Here is a 16,600-nt window from a genome sequence, read left to right as displayed (position 1 = left end):
GGGTTATATCATTTATATTGCCAAAGCACACATGCAGTATGTTAGAGCGGCTTGAGAGAAATTTTCTATGGGCTGGTACAGCTCATAAGAAGGGGGTTCACCTGGTAAAGTGGAAAAATGTATGTTTGCCAATGGAAGAAGGAGGACTTGGAATTTGTAATATTATTGAGTTCAATAATGCATGCTTGATGAAGTTGGCATGGAGGATTCTGGATAAGTGGCCTTCTCTTATAGCTCACTTCTTTCAGCACAGGTACTTCAGAAATTGTTCAATCTGGGAAGTTGATAGGAAGTCCTACTCCTATGCATGGAAGGACATTCAAATGGGGTTGTCTCTCTTGCGCTACAATGTTCGATAGATTATTGGGGATGGAAGGACACTTAATTTTTTGACATGTCCATAGTTATTAGAAAAATCCATTTAGAATCTTATGGTTCTCGTATTCGTAAGGACTTGGGAAGTTTTGCCAAGCTTAAGGTTATAGAATGGTTCTCCACAATCCTGGTGTCTCCCTACCCTTGCACCAGGACAAGCTCTTAGAAGCTGGAATCAATGGATTAGAATTTAGAAGGAAGTGGAGGTTGCCTCAATCCCCCTGAAACCCCAACCTAATTTTTTGGTATGGTTTCGCTATGCAAATGGAATGTTTTATGTTAAAGAGGCATGGAATTTCATCTGTCATAAAGGCTCTTCTCAACCAGTCTTTAGGGCACTATGGTCTTCTAAGTGTCATCCAAGGGCTAAATGGTTCTTGTGGTTGAGTCTTCATCATTGTCTTCCTACCTCTTCTCACATGAAGCAAAGGGGAAGCACCATTGATTATGTGTGCCCTTCTTGCCATCTTAATGATGACAATATTTGTCATATTTTACTTGAATGTGTTTTATCGCAGGACATTTAGAGGTCGATAGCATGGCAATGTGGAAAACGCTTTATTATTGGTTGTTTTATTACAGCTATACTGCGGAAATGGTTAGCATTCAGGTTCAAGTCTTATGGTATTATCAACATTTGGCATTCTCTCTTCTTCACAACTATATGAATAATTTGGGAGGAGCAGAACCACCGTATGTTTCAAGGAAGGACACTCACTCTTGCGAAGCTAACTCGAAGGATCACCTATACCACATCTCAAAAAGGGCAATTACTGAGAATTTATGACTTACTTGGCGGCAGCAGTGAATCAAGTTACCCATATTAGTGGCATGGGCTTTTCCACATGCACAACATTTTAACTTAAATATTGACGGGTTTTCTATTCAGAATCCAGGTCAAGTTTGTTGTGGGGGCGTCTTGAGACGGGATGATAGATCTTTCGTTGCTGCTTTCTCGGTTCCTCTTGGAATTGCTTCCAATAATTATGCAGAATTTCAAGGTTTACAAGAAGGTGTTGATTTAGCCACTCAAATGGAATGCTTCCCCCTGTAAATTGAGAGTGATTATTCCTTACTTGTTCAGGTCATACAAGGCAAGTGTAAAGCTCTATGGGCTCTTTATACCATAGTTGTTAATTGCAAGTCTAGACTTGAGAATCATTCATGGTCCATTTGCCATGTTTACCGTGAGGCTAATATGGTGGATGATGTTCTTGCCAAAAAGGCTACAATTTTACGGAGGCCACCATTTGGTGCTTTAGGCCTCCAGATTTTATTAACCTTCCTTTACTTCATGATGTGGCGCAATTACCCTATTGTAGGGTTGTAAGATAGTACGATGTAATTTTTTCTATTTTTTATTAATGAAAAATGGGTAGGGCTTTCTTCCTTACTGATTTACCATTAAAAAAAAAGTATTTTTTAAAAGTTGAAATTATGTATTTCTGAAATTTTTTTTATTAGACCTTAATGAACCATGATGCACAATTAAGAAGAATTATTCTGTGATATTTAAGAAAATAATATTGCCATTTATAAGAAGAAGAAATACTTTATGAAGAAGAAGAAATACTATGTGTGACAAAAACAAGAAGTCATGCTTATATAGTAGGACGAACAACCCCATAATCCTCAAGTATCCCAAAGAAAGCAATTTGAAGATAAAATGTATAGTGAGAAGCCTCAAAACAAGAAAAATGTAAAGATTATCGATGTGGCAAACTTGGTCAAATTAGAAGAAATTCCTGAGTCAAGATTGGTGAAGGAAATGTCTAAGAGAAAGACTGGGATGTATGCTTATCAGCAGAGGCATCATCCAAGTATGATAGTTTATTGGTTAGACATCCATTGTAGATGAGCCCCTTAGGAAAGAAAATGACTCAAGTTTACGCTAATGCAGCCATCGTTTACAAGCACAATGGGATTGTTGATTCGGGTTGCTCACATCATCTAACACAAAGATAAATCAAAGTTCTTCGAGTTGCATGCGCATAAGGGGGAATGAAGCTATTATCACAGCCAATAACTTAATTTATACAAGTTGTTGTGAAGGCAAGTGAGTCAAAAGCTAGGGCTGTGGCACTTAAGAAGTGCACATTATATGCCAAGTATGTCAAACAATATAATAAATGTTTCTCAAATTTGTGATTCTCCTTGATATGTTTTATTTGAACCAAAATCCGTCGAAAGTTTAGAAAACGTAGGCAGCGTTTGATAATAGTGTAAAGGGTTGAAAGTACGCCACTTTCATCCCAACTACGACTTTCACTCGTTTGACAATGGAGGAAAGTCGGAATACCCTCTTTTTTCACTTTCACTATTTTCACCAGTTTGACAACGGAGGATAGTCGGAATACCTTTTTTTCTCACTTTCACTATTGCCTTTTACAAAGTCGCTGCGCATGGGGGGGGGGGTGGGTTTCGCTGAAAGTCGGAGCACCCCGACATAACCCCTTGAACACATGAAGCCCCTTCCTCTTCTCATTCTTTTTTTAACACACTTGTGTTGGATTCTAAGCTTAATATGATCTTGGTACCTCTAGTTCAGTCATTATCCATTTAGGGTTTGAGAGTGTGAGAGAGAGAGAGAGAGAGAGAGGTTATGAAAGTTTTTACGAAGGAAGGTTATTCTTGACTGAAGGTTGGGAACGATGATGAAATATTATGCGAAATAAAAATGGCTTGTTGGTCGAATTTCTGTTTCTTTCTTTGGATTATTAATGACGGATGCGAAAACGCAAAACTAGTTTTTTTTTTTACTTGGTCTTAATATAATTTTGTTGGGAACTTTTTCTTTTAATCAGTTTATTGGGGAAATTTCATTGTCTTTGATTAATCAATGAAAAACTTGGAGGATTTATAGATTAGTGGAAGTTCTTTTGATGGTGGGCGTCATTAGTTCTAGAAGTTGTATTATCTTGAAGTGGAAAATGAAAATGGAGAAAGATTTTATTTTGGGTATTTCTGATGAATATTCTATTGAGATTATCTTACAAAACACCCAATTCCTGTGAATGTGTTTGAGAACTTGGTAATGTTTTTCCTAGCACTTTTTTAACTTAATGTACAGTGGAACTAGAGTTTATTGATAAATCTAGGGAGCTACCTAGATCATAAACACATCATTAGTTATGGGAAGTGGTTGCAGATCACGTGTTGCTGATAATGCAAATTTATATGTAATGGAATTTCCACTTTATGAGCTTCCATGCTATTAAGTTATCATGAACTTGGTTTGTAGAAGAAGTTATGTGCGTGTAAACTTTAGCATGAGAAGATTTATAAGGTCCTATGTATTAAATTTAAATGGAACTATAATATACGGGAAAAGTTTATATAAGGTTGCAACCTTAAAATGTAGAATTATAGATGCACCTCAAAAATCTATTAGAAATGTTGTTTTAATATTGAAAAATCCCTCTTATCGATCATCTCGACATTGAGATGCATGAATATGAAATGAAAAAAAATGTTTTTGAGTCCCGAAAATAGTGCATCTTTCAACACATTATCTAGATCGTCCATCTTCAAGATTTTCATATATTTATAGATCTGCTTGATCGTAACCACTTTTGGAATACAAAATTTTCTAATTAGGTATGAAAATAGATTTTAAGATAATACTACGTGTTTTTTACAACAAAATTACATGTTATAATAAACTTTTAAGGTGCGCCTTAATTGGATTGTTTAAGGTTGCAACCTTATAGAAACCACACCCATAATATATATATACTTTAGGAATAATAAATAGATGGGAAAATGGACTGATATTGCTTATTTGTTTTGTCAACAAACATTATGGTAGAAGAACTAGCTAAGGGGAAGGAAAATGCACTGTAATCCACCAGATTTCTATTTTTATGGTTATTGTAACTAATTTAATATTATGAAGAAGACTTATCTAGTGATATTTATTTAACTCACAGTTCTACGTGAATCTGAAGTGAATGGAGGAAATGCTTTCATGATATTCATTCAACCTATATTTCCATTCATTTGTCATCATACTTTACTGGCAAAAATTCAAATGATTTAAGTCATATTGACTAAATGTTACTACGAGAATCTGATGAAATTTGAGAGTTTTTTGGCTAAGAAAAGAGATAAATTGGTGGTGAGGGTACAATAAAAAGGTTCACAAAATGGGCTAGACCATGGTGAAGTGAGAGAGTGCTGGACCTTGTTGTGGATAGGTTCAACAGTCAAAATGGCACTAGTTATGTGTTATTTTCAAGTGTTAATTCACAAATTGGAAGTATAAATTACTCAAGTTTCCTTAAAATTTACATAGTGAATAACTTGAAAATTCTATACTGATAGGTTTTATTACCAGCATATTAAGTAAAGAAATTGTGAACGCATTGAGCAAATGCGACTTTGAATATTTCTTGATTCTGAATCCTATGCCCATGAAGTAAGAAAACACTCAACTTGTGCCAAAGTTGTTACTTGTTTCACATTACATGCTTCTTGTAGCCGTGTAGGGAGGGTTGATCAATTTCAATGAAGAGTGAAGTTGTAAAGCTAAGCTTCAAATTAATTACAGCCTCTTCTAAAACAATCTTCTTGGAGTATGATTCCAAAATGTATTTTGACTTGGCCATATAATCCCAAAATCTACTGGATGGTGGAAAATTGGAAATGCATTTTTATGATGCTTGATTTAAGATTTCAGTTAAAATATAGATAGAGTTTGGATTTATTTGGTTTCAGATATCATAGGGATGATATTAGTAAGTGATTCTTGGAAGAAATCATTGAAATAAAGAGAGAGCATTAGATAGGGATGGACTTGATGACAATATTCTTCAATATTTATGTATATATTGGTATTCATTGAATGTAATTTGGTAATATGTTGGATGAATGGAAGGAGCCTTATTTAATTACAAAATATTTTAAAAAAACTGCATTTCACACATCATATAAATGATATGCATAATGAACAATATTATAGTCAATTTCTAGCTTTCCTATATTCCAAATAGGTGAAATTACCAGCACCACAGTTTATCAACACATGGTTTCCAGCTTTCACTCTACCAATTTTTACCTGCATTCCAAAATCTAAGAAGTCAACCAACAGGGGTGATTCCTAGGGACATTGCAGTGAAAGTTTATCAAATGATACCATAAGGTCAATTGATGCCGAAGTTGTAATGGTGATTCCCAGGGACCCTGCAGTAAAAGTTTATCAAATGCTACCATAAGATCAATTGATGCCGATGTTGTAATGGAAGGCGTTAGAGTTAAATCATCATAACGTATTATATGATGCTACCATAAGATCAATTGATGCCGATGTTGTAATGGAAGGCTTTAGAGTTAAATCATCATAATGTATTATATGATTATGAGGCTTTTATTGGAAAAACAGGCATACAAAGTAGTGTGGCCTTGTGCATGCTCATTTAGGTCATGTGGATATAATATTCTTCTAAAAATATTTTCTCAACAGTGTGGATTAGATTATGATGAGAATTTTAGCTCAAAGAAGGCAATGGTAAGAAGCTTTTTTGCGCTAGTTGCAAACAAATAATTGAGGTTGTTGCAAATGGATGTGAAGAATGACTCTTCCCAACTTTAGCTTGGAAAACCTTTCTCTCTCACCCTTTTCGCTTCCTCTTTAAAATCTATGTCCTGTTTGTACGCATGACATTTTAGGCATTATATAATTTTATATTCTACTTATTTAAGAGTAACAAATCATCATCTTGGTTTGTCACTATTCATAGGAGTCTACTTATTACCACCTTGATAATATGCAAAATGTTGCCAAAAAGTATACAAAACCAAAAATAATTGATTTCACTTCATTATCATCGTAAAACAAATAATTTTTTCCCGATTGTACATAAAGGTAACTAGAGTCGTTACCATACATTAGTATTAGCAGTGTGACCTAAGGCCATAACATTTTCTCCCTCTATCTATGAAGACCTTCCAAATCAATAATTTTTTTTATATTTTCGGGCTTAATTAAGCTAGGATTGTAAAGACGATTTGCATTTGGTATGAAGAGGTCACAATTGCCTATTACCATTCCATAAGAAATCTAATAGCTTGGGTTTAAACTTTGAGTTTGATTAATGAAACAAATGTATCCACTCAATTTCACATCCAAAGGTCAAGATTAATTGTGACCTCCATCTATAAATGGTCTTATTATATACTTTTTCAATTAAGTTGGGTTTAGACTTCAAAGCTCAAAACATATATTGCTTAACAAGTTGATTCTAGTTGAGTTTCTTATTTTGTCTACTAGCAAAAAATGGGCAAGAATCAAAAATATTTTTTATTAAAAAAATTTAATAAAAGAGTGAAAACAACTGAAAATGACTTGAAATGAGAAGTTGATTTAGCCACATAGTCCCAATTCAGAATTGCATTTGAGCACTACGACATGTTTCTAGGAGAGCATGTTGTATATTTGCTCCCTCAGAACCTGCTCGAGAAGATTTCCACAATATGAAACTTTAAAATTAACTTTAGAATCACTGATGAGTATTGTCATTAAAAGAAGGGAAAAGTTTATATGGGGCCGAGGCTCCAAACAATCAAATTTGAGCCTACATCAAATTTTCACTAGAAGAGGTTGTTTTGATGCTCAAATATCATCAAATTGATCATCTCAACATCAAGATGTATGGACATGAGAAAAAAATCGATTTCAAGTTTTGAAAATAGTATATTTTTGGATCGTTAATTTTCAAGATTTTCATAGATATGTCGAACTACACTATTTTTAAAGCTTTAAAATTTATAAATAAAGATGAAAATGTATTTTAAGGCTATCACAAAGATTTTCAATATTGAAACCATATTTCTTGACACTATTTGAAGGTACGCTCTAATTTGATTGTTTAGAGCCTAGGGTCTATACAAACTGCACCCTTAAAAGAAAGTTCCATTTTGTATTTAAGTATTTTTTGGGGTCATTTAATTATTATATGAATATTTAATATTTTTGAACATTAAATTACAAATTATAAGAGGTTGGTGGGGCTTTGAAGGGATCATTCCATATGGTTTTTAGAAATTGAAAGAGAAATAAAAGCACATGCTTTTGGAATCTTAGTTTAAGTTATGGAGAAGAAACCATAAGTTTCTTTGACTTGTACTTGAATTTGGCATGATCTTTGCTGATTTAACTATTTCTTTTAATTGTTTTTGTATCATATATACTTTATATAGTTCATTTTACTTGAACGATATAGATTTGATATATCAAGACATAGTCAATATACAATACCTTTTTTAAAATAGTGTTTAATCTACACCATCTAAATAAAATAAAAAGTGTAAATTGTCATATTTTTATTTCTATAAATAAAATCATTTTCTTATATAATTTTTTTACTACTATTACTTTTTTTGTTTACTTTTTACTACTTTTTGTTTAGGTATTGTTTACAAAGAAATTATTTATCTTTTGCACATAAAGGTTACAATTACTCGCACTTGTTAGTTATCAAATTGGATGGCTTGAGGTGAATAATAAAATTTATTTTTTTATTTTTATAATTTTGTATCCATTCAATGAAATGCTTATAATGGCCTATTTTAAAATTTCAAAAACAATAATGATTGTAACTTCTGCCTAAAACGATAAATAGTGCCTTCGTAGAGAGAATCTCTTTGGTTGAGGGGCTGCATTGCATTCAAGATCTTAAAAGCACGTCTTGAGTTCTTTCCAATTCTAAAATGCCGTTTTTTGTCCTCAGCAAAAGTCTCATTCCATTTAGAGCAAACAAATTCCGATTTCCCTTTTGGGAAAAGGTTGAAGGCTTTATTGTCATTTTAACAAAGCCCGAGGACTCTTTTGTCCTTTCCCATAAAGTCCGCCCCTATTTAAGCGCTAGAAATAGCGGCTTGATTTTTTCTTTCGTTTCAAGAGAGGTATTTGTCTTTGGAAAATACAGGAAATCGCGGAGAGAGAGAGGAGAAGTGTTTTTTTGCAGTGTTCTCCGAAGTTGAGCTAAGACTTATCAGAGATGGGTGTTCCTGCTTTTTATCGTTGGCTTGCAGAGAAATATCCTCTGATTGTTCAGGATGTAATTGAAGAAGAGACTATGGAGATCGATGGTGTTAAGATACCAGTCGATACTAGCAAGCCAAACCCTAACAATATGGAGTTTGACAACCTCTACCTGGACATGAATGGAATTATTCACCCCTGCTTTCACCCTGAAGATCGGGTGCGTTTCCTCTGCCCTGTTTTTTCTTCTTTCTTGTTGCTTTCAATTTAGGAAGGGTGAGGTTTCCTTTGTTTTTGTCCAATAGGAAGAGATAAATTAATGGCTCTTGTTTGATGGTTGAAGCTTGATTTTTTCTTTTGCCCTGATTTGGATGGTTGTTTTTTGCCATTTCAAAAAGAAACATTTAAATTCATGGCTCTGGACACTGTGTTTCAGTAATTTTATGTGTTTTTGGAGTTCATGGGGTATCTTTTTTTTTTTTGGGAGTGGTCGTTGAGTACTTTGTTTTTCATTGTGTACCTTCAATTAAACTACCCTGGGTACGTTAGTTTTAAATCTTTTGTATAAATACAAATCTATGCATATTTATATATTAGCTTTATTACATGGAACCCCCTAAATCAGATGTGAAATTTTGTTAGATTAATGGAACTTTCCAACTTACTAAAGGCCAATTTGATATCGACATGTGGGAATTCTCTTCATATGGGGAAATTTTCAATCTTAAGGATGCTGTATACTTTCTATGAATGAACGAAATGTTTAGGATATGGTTAATGGCGGATCGGTTGCATACTCCTTGGACTTACCATACAACCATAACGTATTGGGACTAGGGTTAATTAGATTATAGTGAACTAGTTTTGTTGTACATAGGAATGACTTCCTTCAAATTAGCTGTAACTATTGATAAGAACTTGGACGCATGAAGTTCACCTGCCCCAAGAAGCTGATGATACTTTTTGCCTTGGTTATTAATGATAAGGAGAGTCCATTGATACCTTCTTCCTTTTAATGGGCACTATGGTGAAAGAGCACAATTTGATTCTAGATTCGAATGCTTCAAATCGTTTGACTCGTAATTCACACGCCCTGCAGTTTTCCCAAGCTTTCATCGATTATGATACTCTTTTGATTGATAATGGATCTCCTTTGTCTATAAGTTTTTTTTTTTGGTTTACTTACATTGTGAATCCCTTAAATGTTGTGCTGGTGAACTAAATAATTAAATTGACGTGTTTTACTTCGACAACATATTGATTTATTCACTGTGTTGCTGATCCACTAAGAAACCTTTGTTGCACTTCCCGTGATGTGTTTGAGCTTTTCAAAGAAAGGTCAGTTGCGTGTGTTTGCACTTGCAACAAAGTTCCTGATGCTTTTAGGAAGTATTTATTTATTTTGTTAATGTCTTGGACAGTAATATAGAGCATCATGGAAGTAACTATGTTAATATTATCGGTATATCTTGATGGGTAACTAGCAATTTGGCAACTATCAATGTATGTTGATATAGCGTTAGTAACACTATATTATGTCCACACACCATGGTAACTTGCAATCCTCTAGCAGGAATGGGTCATCGTTGTCGTCGTCGCCTCTCTCCTCCCCCTTCCTACTGGTCTTTGATTTACAGCCTTTACCCACAACCTCTTCTTCTAATCCTTCTCTTCCTTCTTCTTCTTCTGCTGTTTGCGTTCAGAGGGATACTCACAAGGTTACTTTCTCTCAAGTGCTCGCCTCGGCCCCTCCCTCTCCCCTTCCATCTGCTTCGTGCTCCCCTTCCCTTTTTTGTTCCCCCTTTCTTCCCTGTCTCATTTCCCTTCCTTTGGAGACCTCCTCCCAACTGCAAGACAAGCTTAGGTCCTCTTTAGTGGCTTCCTTCCGCCCTCAACAGGACCATGTGAGAGGTATAGAACGTTGGGCTATGAAATGCCGGAACGAACCTTCTATCACCTGCCGACGTTTGAATGGGGGTTATTTTTTGTTATCCTTTCCATCCCTGGAGATGGCACAGTCTGCTCTTAAGTCCCCGGTAAGCTCCACCTTTCATGGGGCCTCCTGCTCTCTTTCGGCATGGTCTGCCTCTTCTGGAGCCTACAAAACACAGAGAGTATGGCTAACCCTCGATAATATCCCCCTCCATACGTGGTCTCCAGTGACGTTCTCTAAGATAGCTTAAGCTTGCGGAGATTTAGTGGCGATCCATTGGAAATCCATTGAGACTCTTCCCCTCGGATCCATCCAGCTGCTGATTGAAGTTCTGGATCCTAGTTTAATCCCTTCTAACGTATGGCTGGAAGTTTCAATCCTTTTTTTTTTCTGGGTCTTGGTTTCTTGGTCGGCAACCTCTCCCCCCTCCTCCTCCTTCTTCAACTCTTCCTCCCCCATCTCTCAGCTCTTGGATCCACTTTCGTGGACTCCTGTTCTCGACAAGAACCACCGACGCAGGAGGTGCCTTCAGCGGGGCACAATGCCACCTCGTCCTGGCCCGGTCTCGCGTCCTGGCTCTGCCTTCCTGGAGCTCGCCTGGCAGACTCGGGCTCCTGGCGTCTGCCGGGCTAAGGGCATGAGAACACGTAATGGCTCGGCTCGTGGGCCTATGGTCCTTGCCTTAGCTCAGGTTCCCTCCTATGTTCTTCTCCCTAGCCCGATCTCCCCCTCCGTTTCTTCGGGATCCCCGGCTGCTTCTTCGGGATCTCTTTCCCCGTCGTATTTGGTGCTTCGACGACTCGGTAAAGAGCCCATTTTCTGCTCCCGTCGAGGACCCCTCTCGAGGCCTGTCTCGGGCTCCTGACCCGTCCTCACCTTCTGTCTTTGTGCCTTCTCTTGCTGCTCATACGGGCCCCCTATTGTTGCCTCTTTGGCTACTAGCGAGAAATGGCCGATCGTATCCGCAACGCCGTTTGCCACGTTGCTTGGGTCGACTACGGCACTGTTTGCCACGTTACTTGGGTCGACTGCTGCGCCGCCCTCGGTCACGTCTCCTGTGGCGCCTACCTCATTGCAGTTGGTCATCCTCTCGTCGATTGGTCTGCCAGCTGTCATCCCACTTACCTCATTGACGGTTGCCTCGCCATCTGCCGCCCTTCGGCCTGCCCCGCTGCCAGTTGGCATCTCCTTTCTTGTGCCGCCTGCCGCCCCCCCTCCCCATCCCCTCAGAATTTATTTCCTCGGGTCCTTCCTCTTCTCCGTCAGACTCGGCTTCCTCGCCCTTTGCACTCGCTTATCTTGATCTTGGCCTCGGGCCTTCCCTCGTCCCCTCGCCTCCCCCCTGGTTTGATGCGTAGACGTCTCCTGATGGTGGCCTACAGCCGGCATCTGTCTCTTCTGATCCCCCTTTTTCTTCTTCTCCTTCCTCCGTCCCTTCGTCTCTCGCCTCCCTTTTCCCCTGCCCCTGCTTTGTGCTTCCCCTGGGCCTCTCCACACCCTGTCTGCCCATCCCTCTCTCTCCTCTTCGGTTCATCCTTCTCTCCCCTCTGCCCTCATGGCTTATTCCACCTCCCTTTAGGACCATGAGTCTCCCTCCTTTGCTCGCCCCACTTCAGTTTTCTCCTCTTCCGTTGTCTTCTCCCCTCATGTTGTTAAGGTTTACAGGGTCCTCTCTTCCCATCGCTGTTTTGGGGCCTTCTGTCTATCCCACCACTCCGTTCAGGTTTCTCATTTCCTTGCTTATCCCTCTCTTCCATTCTCCACCTCCCTTTCCCCTTCTTTCTCCTTCTGCTTATTCCTTCCTTCCTTCCTCCCTTCTTGTCTCTACCCTTCCCTTCTTTGCTCCTCTCCCTATTCCTCAGTCTCTTCCCCTTTCGTCTCCTCGTTCTCCTTCTGCTCCCCCTCTGGTTCCTTCTCCTCCCATGCTCTCTCCCTTCTGATCTTTACCCTTCTTTCTCCCCCCCCCACCCTTCAACCTTGCTGCAAGGGTCTGATCCGTCTGAGGATTGTGTGGAGCTCATCTCTCCCTCCCCATCTTTGGCTTCAGACGGGGGGGTCAACGGGGATGGGCATAAGCGATCAACAGTGGACTCTTCAACACCCTAAGGACCTGACTTCCAAACACTGTCCCACTCTTCTAGCCTTAACCAAAACTAAGAGCCCAGAGCCAACCCTACTCCAAGTTCGCCAGGTTGGGGTACAAGGCCCTGCTGGTGGGTAGCCTTACCTGCGGTAGGTGCCCTAGGGGGAATCTGGGTTATTTGGGCTCCCATCGATCATTTGTTAAAATACTTTCATGTAGGGGAATTCTCAGTTCCCATTATGCTGTCCAGAGTCTCTGACGGTCTTGAATGGAAATTTTCGGCCATTTATGGCCCCTGTAATTTGGCTTGTAGGCCGCGGTTTTGGTCAGAATTGGACTTTGTCGCGTCCCTACCTCACTCAATCTGGTTCCTGGGAGGGGACTTTAACATAACACGATGGTCTCATGAACAAAATTCTAACACCCAGATTTCTCAAGTCATGTTGGACTTCTCTGATTTTATTACTAGGAATGACCTACTTGATATTCCTCTACAAGGCAACAGATACACACCTGGTCCAACCACTCTTCCCAACCTTTTCTTTCTAGATTGGATAGATTTCTGTTTAATCTAGATTGGGAGGAAAAGTTCCCAGGCTCTCATTCGTTGGCCCTGCCTAAGTCTGTCTCTGACCATTGCCCCATTCTTTTGTCCACCTTACCCCTTTATAGGGGACCCTTCAGATTTGAGTAGCCTACTTGAGGAAGGGTCCCTCTCAACTCTGATCCCTACCTGGTGGAATTCCTTCAATACCCAAGTGAATGGTAGAGCAGGGTACAGATCGCAATAAAAAATTCAACTTCTTAAAACCACTCTCAAGTCCTGGCGTTCTTCTGTTTCGGGAAACTATAGCATTGACGAATCACGCCCTCTATCCTCTTCTGAAGGTGATCTCTGAACCCAAATTAAACTTCATTACCTTTCCACCTTGAAAAAATAAGAGATCTACTGGTACCAAAGATCTAGAGTAAACTGGCTCAAAACAGGGGATCACAATTCCCTCTTCTTCCATAGGATTGCTAACTGTTGCAAGAGGGACAATTCAATCTCGGTCATCAAGGTTGACAAGCTTTGTTTAGACCAGTCGGAAGAGATTGAATCAGCAATCTTAAACTTTTTCATGAACCTATACTTAGCTCCTTTTGGTCCTAGACCAGCTATGGCTGACCTAGATTTTCTGACCCTCTCAGAAGAACATGAAACTTGGTTAGAATGTCCATTCATTGAAGACGAAATCCTTAAGGCTTTGGATGACCTAGCTAAAGACAAAGCCCCTGAGCCTGATGGATTTCCCGTGGCCCCTTTAAGATCTTTCGCGATACCTTTCACTTGGATTTCTTAAATTTCTTTGCAGAGTTTTTCCAGCGGCGCATTCTTAACAAATCCATCAATGCCACATTCATCACGTTGATCCCTATGGTTGAAGGGGCGGAGGAACTTAAGGATTTTCGTCTGCTCAACTCCTCCTATAAGATTTTATCTAAGGTCCTGGCCTCTAGACTTCAGGAGGTCCTCCTGTCGGTCATCTCTCCCTCGTAGTTGGCCTTTATAAAAAATAGACAAATCCTTGATGGAGCTATGATTGCCATTCCAAGCACCGAGCCAAAAAATCTGGTCTTTTTTTTTAAATAGACTGGGAAAAAGCATATGACCATGTAAACTGGTAGATATTGGATGAAACAATGGCTCGTATGGGCTTCCGAGACAGGTGGCGTAAATGGATGAGAGGGTGCTATTCCCAACCCAATTTTTTGATCCTCATAAATGGAACTCCGAAAGGTTACTTTCCCTCCTCGAGAGGTCTTTGCCAAGGGGACCCTCTGTCTCCTTTCCTCTTCGCTATCTCGGTTGAGGTCTTCAGCCGTTCACTGGGTCGCCTCTACCAAGCTGGCCTCCTTTCAGGTTTTAAGTCCTCACATCGAGGGCCTATTGTGTCACATTTGCAATACGCAGATGACACACTTGGTCTTTCTAAATGCCTCCTCTCCCGAAGTGGAAAACCTTAGAATTTACCTCAAATGCTTCCAATTGGCCATTGGGTTCAAGGTTAATATGGAGAAATCGAAAATGATGGGCATTGCTATCTCCAGCAGCCAAACCATTGAGCTCATTCCATACTAGGCATGTAACGTGGAAGACCTCCCAACTTCCTACTTGGGTCTTCCACTAGGTCTCGGAAAACCAAGAAAGAGATATTGGTCCCATGTGATAGATAAGGTTGATAGAAGGTTGGCTGGTTGGAAAGGGAGATACCTGTCACCCTTTACGGTGTATGGAGGTCCTTTACGGCCACCCTTGAACTATTCAGGAAGCTTATCAGATTCTACCCAACAGAAGGCAGTAGAGTGCGATTTTGGATTGACCTATGGATAGGTCATGCCCCTTTGAGGGACTGCTATCCCTGTCTGTTCTCTGTCACCATTAATAAAGAGGCTACCGTAGAGGACGAGTTCAGAATGGATGTAGGCAGAAGATGATGCATCCAAGGAACCTTTCCGAGGGCGAAGTTATTCAATTCCTTTCTCTCTCCTCGCTGCTACACAATACCTTTATCCCTATTTTTGTAGAGATAAATTGGTATGGTCCCCTGCCCCTTCAGGGGAGTTTACTGTGGCTTCTTTCTCTAAAAAGCTTATCCAACCTCGATTCTATCACAGGTTTGGCAGTCCATTGCACCTCCAAAGGTATAAACCTTCAATTGGATTGCAGGGTCCAACAAGGCTCTTACGGTTGACCTCCTACAAAAGAAAGGAATCCCAATTCCCAATAGGTGTTCCATGTGCTTGAGTCAAGAGGAATCCACCAAGCACCTTTTTCTACATTGTAACGTGGCCCATGATCTATGGGGACTGTTGTTGCAATTGTTTGGGGTCCATTGGGTAATACCTCCAATAGTCAAAGACCTTCTCGCTTTGAACATGGCCTCGCACTGGCCGAAGGCCGGCAGAATCCTATGGAAAGCCACTGTGGCAGCAACAATTTGGACCATCTGGAAAGAAAGAAATGCCAGAATTTTCGGGGATAAGCTGGTCTAGCCCCCTCTCTATTCCACAAGGTTACATCCTTAGTAACGTTCTGGGCATCAAACCATCATTTTTTCTATGGTATCCCAACAGACTCCTTCATACCTCAGTGGGAGCACATTCTCCTCCACAAACCAAAGAAAAAGAAAGTTATAAGGGCTTGGGAACCTCTCCCCCAAGGAGCAATCAAATTGAATTTTGATGGTTACTCCTTGGGAAACCTAGGACATGCAGGCGTGGGAGGGGTCTTTAGGGATCACCTTCACAATGTACTATTTACCTTCTCCAAATATCTCGGCATCCAAGATTCACAATCCGCTGAATCAATGGCTCTCCTCAGAGGCATACAAAATTTTGACCGATCTTGGGGACAGTTACTATTAGTGGAGGAAGATTCTAGAAACATTATCTCTTGGGCTTCTAGGACAGCTACTCCCCCCTGGTATCTTGGGTCTATTTATGATGAGATTCAACATCTTTTCAGGGGTACGATCGTCTTATGGACGCATATCTCGCGGACGTCAAACGGATTCGCGGACCTGCTGGCCAAGGACGGAGCCAAGGCCCATGTTAAACAATAGACCATACCACAGTTGGATTCGGGTTGGCTACAGAACATGCTCATCTTTCTTGGCTTGGGATTTTTTGTGATCTACTCTCCCTACTATCTTTGAACTTTTCCCAAATACTGTGTAAGGGGATAATTTTGTAACCCCATTTTTCTCTCTACTTTCTTTTTACATTTCCTGTATACTGTGTAAGGAGATTATTTTATAACCCTATTTTGTATAGGGTTGGATGACCTATGCTTTTTACCAGGAGTTCTGTGTTCTTAAGGTACTCCTGGATTTGCCTTTACTATTTTGTATCTCTCTTTTATCAATACAAAAGTTAACAGTTAGAAAAGAAAAAACACTATATTATGTCATCAGGTTAATTAGCCACCTCGGGGTTTCAATAGTATTTTAGAAAATGTATTTTTGATGTATTTAGGAATTTGAATAATATTCCTTGAGGAGCTATGTGAGCCTCATTAATGTGTTATTCCTCACATTTAGACCTTTGTGACTGGGGCTGGGAGAATTTTTGTGTAGCCAGGGGTGGGAGAAGTTAAATGCTGGTTCCATATCACTTGTGTCCATCAATGAAGGTGTAAGATTATATAGCTTTCTGGGTTCATAGTGTGAGAAAATGGTGCCCTTAT

General features: G+C 39.6%; 1 protein-coding gene across 5 annotated transcripts in view; it reads left to right on the top strand.

Annotated features, from left to right (window-relative positions):
* Positions 1-8,299: 8,299 nt before the first annotated feature.
* Positions 8,300-16,600, top strand: part of XRN3 (5'-3' exoribonuclease 3) — a 28,661-nt gene continuing 20,360 nt past the window's right edge. For all 5 annotated transcript variants that reach the window (XM_088848069.1, XM_088848068.1, XM_088848067.1 and 2 more), the window contains exon 1: positions 8,300-8,576. In XM_088848069.1, the coding sequence (XP_088704195.1) occupies positions 8,373-8,576 (204 nt within the window). In that variant the 5' untranslated portion in view covers positions 8,300-8,372. The remainder of the gene's footprint in view (positions 8,577-16,600) is intronic.

Source organism: Amborella trichopoda, chromosome 9 (genome assembly GCF_054954075.1).
Source record: "Amborella trichopoda isolate Santa Cruz 75 chromosome 9, AtrichopodaSantaCruz75HAP2 v2.0, whole genome shotgun sequence".
Taxonomy (NCBI): Eukaryota; Viridiplantae; Streptophyta; class Magnoliopsida; order Amborellales; family Amborellaceae; genus Amborella; species Amborella trichopoda.
This window is presented reverse-complemented; position numbering and strand designations above follow the sequence as displayed.